At 44.9% G+C, this 14530-nt stretch overlaps 1 protein-coding gene across 1 annotated transcript in view; it reads left to right on the top strand.

Annotated features, from left to right (window-relative positions):
• LOC126212793 (tyrosine-protein phosphatase corkscrew-like) overlaps window positions 1-14530 on the top strand; it is a 353604-nt gene that overhangs the window by 34364 nt on the left and 304710 nt on the right. The window contains exon 2 of the mRNA XM_049940195.1: window positions 11316-11438. Coding sequence (XP_049796152.1) covers window positions 11362-11438 — 77 coding nt within the window. The 5' untranslated portion in view covers window positions 11316-11361. The remainder of the gene's footprint in view (window positions 1-11315; window positions 11439-14530) is intronic.

Genomic DNA, 14530 nt, shown 5'->3' with positions numbered 1-14530 from the left:
GCCGCTCTTCTTTGGATCTTCTCCATCTCCTCCGTCAACCCGACCTGGTACGGACCCCACACTGATGAGCAATACTCAAGTATAGGTCGAACGAGTGTTTTGTAAGCCACCTCCTTTGTCGACGGACTAAATTTCCTAAGGACTCTCCCAATGAATCTCAACCTGGTACCCGCCTTACCAACAATTAATTTTATACGACCATTCCAGTTCAAATCGTTCCGCACGCATACTCCCAGATATTTTACAGAAGTAACTGCTACCAGTGTTTGTTCCGCTATCATATAATCATACAATAAAGGATCCTTCTTTGTATGTATTCGCAATACATTACATTTGTCAATGTTAAGGGTCAGTTCCACTCCCTGGACCAAGTGCCTATCCGCTGCAGGTCTTCCTGCATTTCGCTACAATTTTCTAATGCTGCAACTTCTCTGTATACTACAGCATCATCCGCGAAAAGCCGCATGGAACTTCCGACACTATCTACTAGGTGATTTATATATATTGTGAAAAGCAATGGTCCCATAACACTCCCCTGTGGCACGCCAGAGGTTACTTTAACGTCTGTAGACGTCTCTCCATTGATAACAACATGCTGTGTTCTGTTTGCTAAAAACTCTTCAATCCAGCCACACAGCTGGTCTGATATTCCGTAGGCTCTTACTTTGTTTATCAGGCGACAGTGCGGAACTGTATCGAACGCCTTCCGGAAGTCAAGAAAAATAGCATCTACCTGGGAGCCTGTATCTAATATTTTCTGCGTCTCATGAACAAATAAAGCGAGTTGTCTCACACGATCGCTGTTTCCGGAATCCATGTTGATTCCTACAGAGTAGATTCTGGGTTTCCAGAAATGCCACGATACGCGAGCAAAAAACATGTTCTAGAATTCTGCAACAGATCGATGTGAAAGATATTGATCTATAGTTTTGCGCATCTGCTCGACGACCCTTCTTGAAGACTGGGACTACCTGTGCTCTTTTCCTATCATTCGGAACCTTCCGTTCCTCTAGAGACTTGCTGTACACGGCTGTCAGAAGGGGGGCAAGTTCTTTCGCGTACTCTGTGTAGAATCGAATTGGTATCCCGTCAGATCCAGTGGAGTTTCCTCTGTTGAGAGATTTCACTTGCTTTTCTGTTGCTTGGACAGTTATTTCGATGTCAGCCATTTATTCGTTCGTGCCAGAATTTAGAGAAGGAACTGCAGTGCGGTCTTCCTCGCGAATCACAGTGATGAGGCAACCAATTTTCCAGCAGACTGTTTTCCGTTCAGTCTCCATGTGGATTGCCGTAAAAACCCAACGACAGCAGTGTCCCCAGCCACGTGAGGTACACTGGTAAGCCAAAACATTACGATCGCTTTCTAACGCGACGTTGCTTGCCGCCTGGTTACTTTGCGGGCACGCCCGACTCGGTAACATATAATACACTACGTGATCCAAAGTATCCGGACTCCCCCGACAACGAACGTTTTTCGTATTAGGTGTATTACGCTGCCAGCTACCCCATATCAGCGACCTCAGTAGTCATCAGACATCCTGAGAGAGAAGAATGGGGCGCTCTGCAGAAGTCACGGACTTGGAACGTGGTCAGGTGATCGGGTGTCACTTGTCGTACCTCTGTACGTGGGATTTCCACACTCCTAAACATCCCTAGGTCCACTGTTTCCGATGTGAAAGTGAGGGAGAAACGTGAAGGGACACGTACAGCACAAAACCGTACAGGCCGACCTCGTCTGTTGACTGACAGAGACCGCCGACACTTGGAGAGAGATAGGCAGACATCTGTCCAGACCGTCACACAGGAATTCCAAACTGCATCAGCATCCACTGAAAGTACTATGACAGTTAGGCGGGAGCTCAGAAAACTTGGATTTCACGCTCGGGCGGCTGCTCATAAGCCACACATCGCGCCAGTAAATGCCAAATGCCGCCTCGCTCGGTGTAAGGAGCGTAAACATTGGACGATTGAACAGTGGAGAAACGTTGAGTGGAGTGACGAATCACGGTACACAACGTGGCGATCACAGCACCGGCCTACATTGATGTTTTAAGCAGCTTCTTGCTTCGGGGATGCCTGCTGCATCTTTCAACACGATCGAGCACCTGTTCGTAATGCAAGGCCTGTGGCGTAACGGTTACACGGCAGTGATATCCGTGTCACGAATGGACTGGTCTGCACAGAGTCCTCACGTGAATCCTATAGAACACCTTTCGGATGTTTTGGGACGCCGAGCCGGGCGAAGCGGCCAAGTGGTTGTAGGCGGTACAGTCTGGAACGGCGCGACCGCTACGGTCGCAGGTTCGAATCCTGCCTCGGGCATGGATGTGTGTGATGCCCTTAGGTTAGTTAGGTTTAAGTTCTAGGGGACTGATGACCTCAGATGTTAAGTCCCACAGTGCTTAGAGCCATTTTGAACCGATCGGCAAATACGAAGTGTACTTCCTTCTTCAAATCACTACAGACGAATTTCAGTCTACTTTTAACGGTTGCTATTTATGTTCGAAATTTACTTTACAGTTGCTAACGCAGTACAAATAATATAGTTAGGCATTGACATTTCTGGCAAATAAGATACTTGTACGGCAACGTAGTTTTCTGTTCCCTACTGGGTCGGTTTCACTGAGTCCCCAAACCGTGGGAATGTTTGGTTTCGGTGCCTGCCGTCGGACCCCGCCATCAGGGTTAGTGGTTTAGGTGTGTCTTTCCATCCAGCCGCCGTATGATCGTTAGCCGCTCGTGCCGTATGATTGTTCGCCTGCCCGGGTTGCTTCCCTTCAAGTGGACTCTCCCGACATTCCACTGTTTCGTTTACCTCGTCCAGCGTCGGTAGTATCTTTGGTGTGTGTCGTTCATACAGTAAATATCTCTGGAGTGAGCATTCACGTGCGAAGAACAGATTTTGTGTTGTCAACATACATTGTCGGCCTGGTCACGTGTTCTCGGGACGTCGTGTGTTTGTCCGTATAGCGGCCTATATACGAGGGTCAGTCAAAAAGTAATGCCTCCTATTTTTTTTCTACGTTTAATTGTCAGGAAATTTAAATGCAATTACATAGGTTGAAAACCACAACATTGAGCATCATTTTGTCATTTTTCAATGTAATCTCCGCCCATCTCTACAGTTTTGGTCCATCTTTGAACAAGGGCATGTATCCCAGCACAGTAAAAATCACAGCTCTGCTTCCTAAGCCATTGACGCACGGATGTTTTGACGGCCTCCTCATCTTCAAAATGAATAATTTTGGTAAACATTTTTGGAATACAGTGATCAATTAATTGTTATATTTTGATTAAAATTCAGTCTTGATCACGCTATGTCTGTTTTAATGGGTAACCGGTTTCGGTTTTCTCTATAAAACCATCCTCAGACCTGTGAATAAATTTTAAGAAATACTAGATACCAATCTTTAAATGAATGAAAAAGTCTAATGATGTTAAAATTTTAACAAAATGAAATAAAATTAAAATAAAATTAATTTTATTTTAATTTTATTTCATTTTGTTAAAATTTTAACATCATTAGACTTTTTCATTCATTTAAAGATTGGTATCTAGTATTTCTTAAAATTTATTCACAGGTCTGAGGATGGTTTTATAGAGAAAACCGAAACCGGTTACCCATTAAAACAGACATAGCGTGATCAAGACTGAATTTTAATCAAAATATTTCAAAATGAATCCCACGATGAGCTTCTTTTAGTGGCCCGAACAGATGGAAGTCTGATGGTGCCACGTCAGGGCTGTATGGGGGATGAGGCAAAACTTCCCATCCAATTTTGACAATCTCGTCAGAGGTGTGACGACTGGTGTGTGGTCTTGCATTGCCATGCAAAAGAAGAACATCTGCCATTGATTTTGTTGGGCGAACTCGCTGAAGACGTGCTTTAAGTTTTTTGAGGGTTGTGACGTATTGAACAGAATTTATTGTGCATCCCTGCTCCAAAAAATCAACCAGAATCACACCCTCTGTATCCCAGAAAACTGTTGCCATAACTTTCCCTGCCGATCGCACAGTTTTGAATTTTTTCTTCCTCGGCGAGCTTGTGTGACGCCACTCCATTGACTGCCTCTTTGATTCGGGTTCAAAAAAATGCACCCATGTTTCGTCCCCGGTCACAATTTTTTTCAGAAACTCATCTCCCCCCAAACGGAAGCGCTGCAAGTGTTGGGAGGCTATTGTTTTCCTTGCCTCTTTATTCTGATCGGTTAACATTCTTGGAACCCACCGTGCACAAACTTTTGAGTACCCCAATTGTTTAATAATCGTGATCACACTGCCTTTACTAAGAGAAATAATGCGACACACTTCATCTGCAGTCACCCGACGGTCACCACGAATGATGTCATCAACTTGCTGAATGTTGTGTGGAGTCACTGCACTCACCGGCCTGCCGCTCCGCTTTTCGTCAGTCAACGGTGTTTGCCCTTCAGCTTCCTTACAACGACGAACCCATCGTCTAACAGTGCTGACATCCACTGTCACAACACCATACACCTTCTTCAGTCTTTCATGAATGCGTATGGGCGTTTCACCTTCTGCATTCAAGAATTCAATCACACAACGCTGTCTCAAACGAACATCGATGTCGGCCATCTTACAAACTTCTGCTGTGCTGCCACCTGTTGACACAGAAAGTTACTACTGCAGTGGATTGCAGAAGGTTTGAGGAATGGCGCCAAATTCAAATTTTTCACTTAACTTAATTTCTTTAAGTAGAAAAAAAATGGGAGGCATTACTTTTTGACCGACCCACGTATTTAGAATGTTACTACATCCCTAATACAGACGGATTCTTTTCGTACGTGTCGTGGATTATTTATATACGTTGCCCAGACAATTTAACAGTATCCATTTGATACCGGGAATAAACCAGCTACGTAACTTTTAAGGGCACGTGATATTACATCCTGCTTCTTTGCGATAGGGGTCACAGTTCAGATGCACTCGATTTTTGGTAGTTTTCGGTATGATACGCCACTTTATAGTATTACAGAGCCTGACGTACATTTTTGCAGTGATAGTCTTGCAAAACGAACTGACAGTACGCTAGTATTTTTGCAAGTGCCCGAAAAACACCGAATTTGCCACACATTAGCGATTATATCCCTGCTAATTCGTCCTTTTTTTCTGCTATTTCTGCGTATTTATTTTCTCGTTTTTGCGACCTACAGCACAATTTTTCTTACTGATGACACTTTGAAGTATTTATTTAACGCATTTTACGTACTTGCTCCCAGTTTATTAAATAAATAGTAGACTCAGTAATCTATATACATAATCGACGAGTCACTGATAAATGCATGGAAGATAGTATCTGCTGAAACAACTAACCATTCCCTTTCCTGTTGCACCAGCAAATTTACTAGAGGAAGTGATTGTAAGCTTTTGTATGAGCTATTATATGTATTATATAGTCATAAAATCGTAGAAAAACAGGTCTACAGAATCAAGCGTTAATTATAATGCGTCTCGAAATTTTTAAACATATACAGTTTCTCTTACTAATATGATGACTATAATTACAGCTACATGGTATATAATGAAAAGTTACTATCCCTCGTTTCACATATTTTTCTTTGCATCCGTAGCAAGAACAGTAATTCACTATCGCTATTACACTATCAGCAAACGGTGAAACACAACAAAAACTCTTGGTATTATAAACTTCAAACGCTGCAGAAAGCACGCACGCACAGCGAAGTCCCGAAAACACGTGACGATATTGGTTTAATGTTGAGAACATGCGCAGAACGCAATGCTCACTCCAGAGATATTTACTCTGTGGTGTCGTTACGTGCCGACGTGAACGTTTCAGTTTAGTTCCATTGTTCGTTTGTTTCGCTTTTTGTCACTGTTAAAATGTTAACCGTTGAAGAACGTGTGTTTTTAGTCGAATAAGTGTTCAAAGCTGGCGGTAAATACACAGTTCCAGTTCGTCAAACATTCAATTCAGTTTTCCCGGAGACAACACGCCCACATCGCGATACTGTGCGAAATTTGATCAACAAATTTCAAAGTACGGGTTCAGTGACAAATGCGCCGAGAAGTGGTCGTCCTAGCGTTTTGTCTGAGGACAAACTGCTCGATATTTCCGATAAAATGTGCAGGAGTCCGAACAAGTCAGTAAGAAAACTCGCTCAGGAAATCGATGTTAGTGTCGGAACGGCCCACACAGCTGCAAGGAAAAAACTACAACTTTTCCCATACAAAGTGACAGTCGTGCAAGAGCTGAAAAATACTGATCGTGGCAAGAGACTGCATTATTGTCAGTGTTTCAAAAATTTCGTTCAACAAGGGGTATTCTTAATGAAACGGTTTCCACTGATAAGGCGCGGTTTCATTTATCCAGGTACACGAACTCGCAGGATTCTATTATGTGGAGTACTGCAAATCCACTGTGTATTCACGAGGAACCACTTCATGCTGTGAAAATAGGAGTTTGGATTGCAATTTCTAGACGTCGGATTGTGGGTCCCATATTGTTCAACGAAATATTAAACGCACAACGGTACTGCAGTGATATTCTGAGGCCCATTCGTAGAAGAACTTGTGTTACGTGAAATACTGAACGGTTATTTTGAACAGGATGGTGCAACCGCGCATACAGCTCGCGTTTCAATGTCTCTGCTCGCGGATGTTTTTGGTGATCGTGTAATTTCACAGCGACTTTGGCCTCCACGATCGCCTGGCCTAACACCAACTGCCTTTTTCTTCTGGGATGCAGCGAAAGCAACTGTCTATGAAAAGCGTCCAAATGGTTCAAATGGCTCTGAGCACTATGGGACTCAACTGCTGAGGTCATTAGTCCCCTAGAACTTAGAACTAGTTAAACCTAACTAACCTAAGGACATCACAAACATCCTTGCCCGAGGCAGGATTCGAACCTGCGACCGTAGCGGTCTTGCGGTTCCAGACTGCAGCGAAAGGCGTCCAAAATCCATCGATGAATTGAGAACTACAATATCCACTTTGAGTGCTTCTGTTACAAAAGAAATGTTACAGCTTGTGTTTGTAAACATGATGAGACGAATTGAATTGTGTATTCAACAACGGGAGGGGGACGACGACACTTTCAACATTTAATGTGAAAATTTGTAAGTAAAATTGAATATTCAATAAATTAATAACTCGTATTTCATTGAGTTTAATTTCGGTATACTCACTGCGGCATACGCCACGCGCGGCCAACAATCATAGGCACTGCGGAGAGACTTTCTGAACACCCCGTTAACGTCAGTCGCTACTCGACTACCAGCGGAACAAAAGCCACAACTATTGTAGTCAGGTAAAGTGTGCATGACGAAGTAGCAATAGGTAAACGTGGCATCGCTACTCACCGGAATGGAGCACGGCAATGGTGAGACGCGAGCACAGAAACCAAACATCCCGATGGGAAAGGGTAACTGTTACCCCCACTTCGATGTTCCTGGATCACGAAAAGCGTACTTTCTAACCGGACCATATTGTAATCCGCAATGTGATTTGCAAAGCCAAAGTAAATGTCGAACGAAAATATCAACCGTTAGAACACAAAGGTTTAAATTTACATCGTAAATGAAATGTAGAATCAAATACGGGGCTTCTTAATTGCAAAACGGGGCTCGCTTCGTATTTGTCTATTACAGCGCGATTTACCATCGGAGGGGAAAATTGAGTAAACCGTACAGCTTTTTTCCTTCGTAGAATCCGAATATACATTAAATTGTTCCCATTTGAAAATACAAAGCTGATCGCACCACGCCGGAGGGGGGGGGGGGGGGGGAGCTTAGGATGTTTTGTAGCACAGACTGACGTTAACTTTACACCTAGAACATTTTTTTCGGACGATGCGCCGTGTTGGAGATATTTGTCTCACACTAAAACAAACGCCCCGTATAAATCTCCCCGCTGGCCGGCTTTTTGCCGATTAGATTAGATTAGATTATATTTACTTTCATTCCAATTGATCCGTAGTGAGGAGGTCCTCCAGGATGTGGAACATGTCAGAAAAACAGCAATACATGACAAATATTTACAACTAAAACAAATAAGCTAATGTACCATTCCACAGGTCCCAAGCGGAATGATCGTCATTTTTTAATGAACACTAAGAGTCATTTTACAAATACTAATGCACTGAATTTAAAAAAGTTTTTTATTTATTTATAAGGTAATACAACTACTGTAATACTTATTTACAATGAACACATTACTGCACTGAAATGGTGCAGAAGTTAGATTATACTAACACACACACACACACACACACACACACACACACACACACACACACACAAATTTTCAATGAACACATTACTGCACTGAAATTGTGCAGAAGTTATGTTGTACTTATATACAAATCAGTTGGTTTTACTAAGAAATTCATCAATGGAGTAGAAGGAGTTGGCCACCAATAAATCCTTTAGGCTTCTCTTAAACTGAATTTCATTGGTTGTTAAGCTTTTTATGGCTGCTGGCAAGTTATTGAAAATGTGTGTTCCTGAATAATGCACACCTTTTTGTACAAGACTAAGTGACTTTAAATCCGATGAATTTCAGAACGCACAACTGAGGACCGTTCTAAACTAATGACGTAAGGGCGAGCAACAAGTGTAAGGTTAAATAGGAAGATACAGTGCGCCGTAACGATATACAGGGTGTTACAAAAAGGTACGGCCAAACTTTCAGGAAACATTCCTCACATACAAATGAAGAAAATATGTTATGTGGACATGTGTCCGGAAACGGTTACTTTCCATGTTAGAGCTCATTTTATTACTTCTCTTCAAATCACATTAATCACGGAATGGAAACACACGGCAACAGAACGTACCAGCGTGACTTCAAACACTTTGTTACAGGAAATGTTCGTTCGCGAGTGTACATACATCCACCCTCCGTCGCACGGAATCCGTGATGCGCTGATGCAGCCCTGGTGAATGGCGTATTGTATCACAGCCGTCCACAATACGAGCACCAAGAGTCTCTACATTTGGTACCGGGGTTGGGTAGACGAAAGCTTTCAAATGCCCCCATAAATGACAGTCGAGAGGGTTGAGGTCAGGAGAGCGTGGAGGCCACGGAATTGGTCCGCTTGTACCAATCCGTCGGTCACCGAATCTGTTGTCGAGAAGCGTACGAACACTTCGACTGAAATGTGTAGGAGCTCCATCGTGCATGAACCACATGTTGTGTCGTACTTGTAAAGGCACATGTTCTAGCAGCACGGGTAGAGTATACCGTATGAAATCATGGCGGTGAATCGAGGAAGTACAGTACATACTGACGAAACTAAAATTAGCTCTAACATGGAAATTAAGCGTTTCCGGACACATGTCCACATAACATATTTTCTTTCTTTGTGTGTGAGGAATGTTTCCTGAAACTTTCGCCGTACCTCTTTGTAACACCCTGTATAGACATACCAGTTAACAAGACTGAGGACTTGGTTGAATTTTTCTTTTGGTTTAAACACGTTCAAGGTCGATCTCGAAAAAAACTTACTGTACTTGATTATTAAGTCTGTCTGGAACTCTAAACCGCGTTCGGACAGGCGTCGGAAGGCCCGGCGGTAACGACCGACCGCCGTGTCATCCTTAGCTGATCTGCGTCGCTGGGTGAGGATACGGAGGGGCATGTGGTCAGTACAACGCTCTCCTGGCCGTTGTCAGTACTTGGCCACCGAGTAGCTCCCCAGCTGGCCTCACGAGGGCGGCAGACTGGACGGTCACCCATCCGAGTGCCGGCCCAGCCGGAGAGCGCTTTACTCGAGAATCTGTCAGCACTGCGGCGAGGCCGTCGGCGTGGTGTTCAGAGGGCCACATAAATTCAAAAGCACATAAACGACTTAGTCAGAGAACGAGCACAACTTTTTTCCTGGTTTGAATCGGTTATTTAGCTCCTCGCATGTTTTCTCACTTTCTCGTTTTTCTTATCGTTTTTATCCCGTTCTTTTTTCCATTTTATTATTTGAAAATTTTTGTTATCATTTCGTTTCAATTTTCATGTCACTTTTCCCCAGTTTTTTATCGGTTTTTTCGTTTTTTCTATTTCACTATCGTTTTTTATTCATTGTTTCGTATTGTTTTTAATCCTGTCGGCAGTTTACAACTTTATGGGTAGTTTTTCCATTTTATTGTTATTTTTCAAATTTCCGAGCTCTCTAATTATTCCTGCGTTTCACATTGTTTCTGTTTTTTCTAAATGTTTGCACTCGGGTGTGTTTTTTGTGTTTGCCAGTGGTGTTGTTCGTCGATTCATTTCATTTGTTGATAGAATTGGGAGGAAAATCAGCATTGGTCGTATTTCGTTGTTTTATTGTCAGCAAAATCGATTTTCGGTCACTTGGTGACCATCTTCAGTGCTGTAATCTACAATTAAAATTGGTAGTCACTGGTATCAAGCTATAACCACGAGCTTAGAGCTTAGAGCGATCGCTCTAAGCTGTAAGGTGTTCGGTCGTGGTGCACACAACGCGCCATGGAGTCGCCAATTATTTGTTGATTGTTTCGTTTTTTCGGTTGTGACTGTTTCTGTTCTTGTCGGATTTTAGATTTGTTCAGTTTCTCATTTTCGTTGCAATTTCAATGATTTTTCTTAGACTTCTTTTTGTTGTTGTTGTGGTCTTCAGTCTTGAGACTGGTTTGATGCAGCTCTCCATGCTACTCTATCCTGTGCAAGCTTCTTCATCTCCCAGTACCTACTGCAACCTACATCCTTCTGAATCTGCTTAGTGTATTCATCTCTTGGTCTCCCTCTACCATTTTTACCCTCCACGCTGCCCTCCAATACTACATTTGTGATCCCTTGATGCCTCAGAACATGCCCTACCAACCGGTCCCTTCTTCTAGTCAAGTTGTGCCACAAACTCCTCTTCTCCCCAATCCCATTCAATACCTCATTAGTTATGTGATCTACCCATCTAATCTTCAGCATTCTTCTGTAGCACCACATTTCGAAAGCTTCTAGTGTAGCCATGTATGGAAGTGAAACATGGACGATAAATAGTTTGGACTTCTTTTTATTTACTTTTTTATTCCTGTATTTTTTTCGATTTGTCTGTTTCTTCGATCTGATTTCCCTTCTTTTCCACCATACTTTTCGTTTTTTAAATACGCTTCAGCTTTTTTTTTTCAATTCACCTTCTGTTTGTCTTATTCTATTTACATTTTCTTCTTTCACTTTCCTTTACGTTTTTTATCTTTAATTTTGGTTTCTTCACTTTTCGGTATTATAATAATGTTTTCTTTCTTTCTTTCTTCTTCTTTTTTTCTAATTTCGCCCGTTGACAACATTAGACGTCAGGTGGGAGTGTGTGTGCGCGCTGTTACAGGTGGTTCCACCCCAACATCTCGGGCATCGAGGCGGAGCTCCTGCTGATGGAGCGAGGCTTCGACGGCAGCTTCCTGGCCAGGCCCAGCCGCAGCAACCCGGGGGACCTCACGCTCTCCGTCAGGTAACTCTTACGAACCACTGACTGACTGACTGACACTGTTAACTGCCGTGGCGAGGCGGCCGCGCCGCCATCCGCTCACAAGGCGCGCCCACCAGCTCAGCACTCGTGTGTAGGCAGGAAGGCGCGGGCCCCAACCACAGTTCTAGAAGACACTATAACAGGAGAAAAAGACGCAGCGCCAATGAGTTATCCGCATGGGAGGGAAATCGGTAGACGTGATTACATACACTACCGGCCATTAAAATTGCTACACCAAGAAGAAACGCACATGATAAACGGGTATTCATTGGACCAATATATTATACTAGAACTCACATGTGATTACATTTTCACGCAATTTGGGTGCATAGATCCTGAGAAATCAGTACCCAGAACAACCACCTCTGGCCGTAATAACGGCCTCGATACGCCTGGGCATTGAGTCAGACAGAGCTCGGATGGCGTGTACAGGTACAGCTGCCCGTGCACCTTCAACACGATACCACAGTTCATCGAGAGTAGTGACTGGCGTATTGTGACGAGCCAGTTGCTCGACCACCATTGACCAGACGTTTTCAGTTGCTGACAGATCTGGAGAAGTTGCTGGCCAGGGCAGCAGTCGAACATTTTCTGTATCCAGAAAGGCCCGCACAGGACATACAACATGCGGTCGTGCATTATCCTTCTGAAATGTAGGGTTCCGCAGGGATCGAATGAAGGGTAGAGCCATGGGTCGTAACACATCTGAAATATAACGTCCACTGTTCAAAGTGCCGTCAATGCTTACAAGAGGTGACAGAGACGTGTAACCAATGGCACCCCATACCATCACGCCGGGTGATACGCCAGTATGGCGATGACCAATACACGCTTCCAAGTGTGCGTTCGCCGCGATCTCGCCAAACACGGATGCAACCATCGTGATGCTGTAAACAGAACCTGGATTCATCCGAAAACATGACGTTTTGTCATTCGTGCACCCAGGTTCATCGTCGAGTACACCATCGCAGGCGCTCCTGTCTGTGATGCAGGGTTAAGGGTAACCGCAGCCACGGTCGCCGAGCTGATAGTCCGTGCTCCTGCAAACGTCGTCGAACTGTTCGTGCAGATGGTTGTTGTCATGCAAACGTCCCCATCTGTCGACTCTGGGATCGAGACGTGGCTGCACGATCCGTTACAGCCGTGAGGATAAGATGTCTGTCATCTCGACTGCTATTGATACGAAGCCGTTGGGATCCAGCACGGCGTTCCGTATTACCCTCCTGAACCCACCGATTCCATATTCTGCCAACAGTCGTTGGATCTCGACCGACGCGAGCAGCAATGTCGCGATACGATAAACCGCAATCGCGAGAGGCTACAGTCGAAGTCGCAAACGTGATGGTACGCATTTCTCCTCCTTACACGAGGCATCGCAACAACGTATCACCAGGCAACGCCGGTCAACTGCTGTTTGTGTATGAGAAATCGGTTGGAAACTTTCCTCATGCCAGCACGTTGTAGGTGTCGCCACCGGCGCCAAGCTTGTGTGAATGCTCTGCAAAGCTGATCATATGCATATCACAGCATCTTCTTCCTGTCGGTTAAATTTCGCGTCCGTATCACGTCATCTTGGTGGTGTAATAATTTTAATGGCCAGTCGTCGATACAGACAAGTAAATGATTAGGGATACAGAAAAGTTGGATGATGTGCTGAAGAGAAAATCGAGGAAGTAAGTTACGTGTTGTGGCATATTTGGCCCTTATGCAAGCAGCTGTTCGGCTTGGCATTGATGACACTGTTTTGGATGCCTTCCTGACGGATAAATTCTGTGCAGTCGGCGGATGGGATCTTCAAAAGCGTGGTGGTTGAAGGATCCTGCGTGTAATGCCCAAAACGTTCTCAATTGGAGAGAGATTCGGCGACCTTCTTAGGCGAGGTGAGACTTAACGAATACGAAGACAAGTTGTAGAAACTGTCACCGTCTGCGGACGGGCGTTATCTTGCTGAACTGTAAGGCCAGGATGGCTTGCCATCAGGGGCAACAAAACGGGGCGTGGAATAGTTTCGACGTACCGCCGTTGTGCGAGGCTGCCGCTGTTGATAACCAAATGGGAGCTACTGTGGGCTGAAGTGGACGCTAGGTCAGTACCGCTCGTCGGCCCGTATGGCCGGGACAGCGAGTCTGGCATCAGATTGCTCGGGGCGTCTTCGGAGACACCTTCGATAGGTCGGGGTCAGTTGGTAGCGGGGCTCACGACTGAAGACAACTGCACTCCACTGACTGAGGTTGAAGGGGAAGTCGTGCCTCGAGACGCCCCGGTGAGCAGTGGGGCATCGGCCCGACACGCAGAAGTGACGATGCTCTAGGGTGGCGCTTCCATTCGTACCAGGAACCCCCCGGTTGCCATCCGCCGCACACTTACAACACACCGGTACGTCGACGATACTCTACGTCCTGGTCTGTTGCACTTCGTGTGGATCCATCCCGGACGTAGATTTCAGCAAGATAACGCCAGTCTGGACTCACCGAGCTCGTCTTCGTGCTGACTGATCCCTACCTCGGCCGACAGCGTCCCCAGATTCCTCCTCGACCGAGAACGTTTGGAGCAGAATGGGTGTAGCCGTCCGTCCGTCCGGCACGGTTTTGACAATCTGACCCGCCAGTGGCACAGAATCTATTCGTCAGGAGGACATCCGACAACTCTACGATCGATGCAAAGTCGAGTAACTGCTGGGATAAGGGACAGAGGTGGACCAGCGCTTCATTGACGTGCTCAATCTGGGGAGCTCTTTCTCTCGAATAAATCATCCAGTATTTGTGTAAATCTAGCCATTTGTTTGTCTGCAGATCTACCTGATATCTGCAGATTTCCGTCCCATTCGAGTAATTCCTTCGCGGTATCTGCTTTTTTATTTTTTAAGTAGAGTGTGTAGATGCACGCCTGCAGTTTTCAAACTGGCTTTTGTCGAAGAGCATCGGGAGTTGAGTTTTCCAGTCGACGAGTGTTGAGCTGCTAGTCGTGTCCCAGACCCCGTCTGACAAGGGGAGGCCGCCAATTGTGAAATTCAGATTCGATTCATACTGCGCATAATAAAAGCTCATGGCCAGAGGTGTAATGTGGCAAAGCAC

The sequence above is a fragment of the Schistocerca nitens genome, chromosome 11 (assembly GCF_023898315.1).
Source record: "Schistocerca nitens isolate TAMUIC-IGC-003100 chromosome 11, iqSchNite1.1, whole genome shotgun sequence".
NCBI lineage: Eukaryota > Metazoa > Arthropoda > Insecta > Orthoptera > Acrididae > Schistocerca > Schistocerca nitens.
This window is presented reverse-complemented; position numbering and strand designations above follow the sequence as displayed.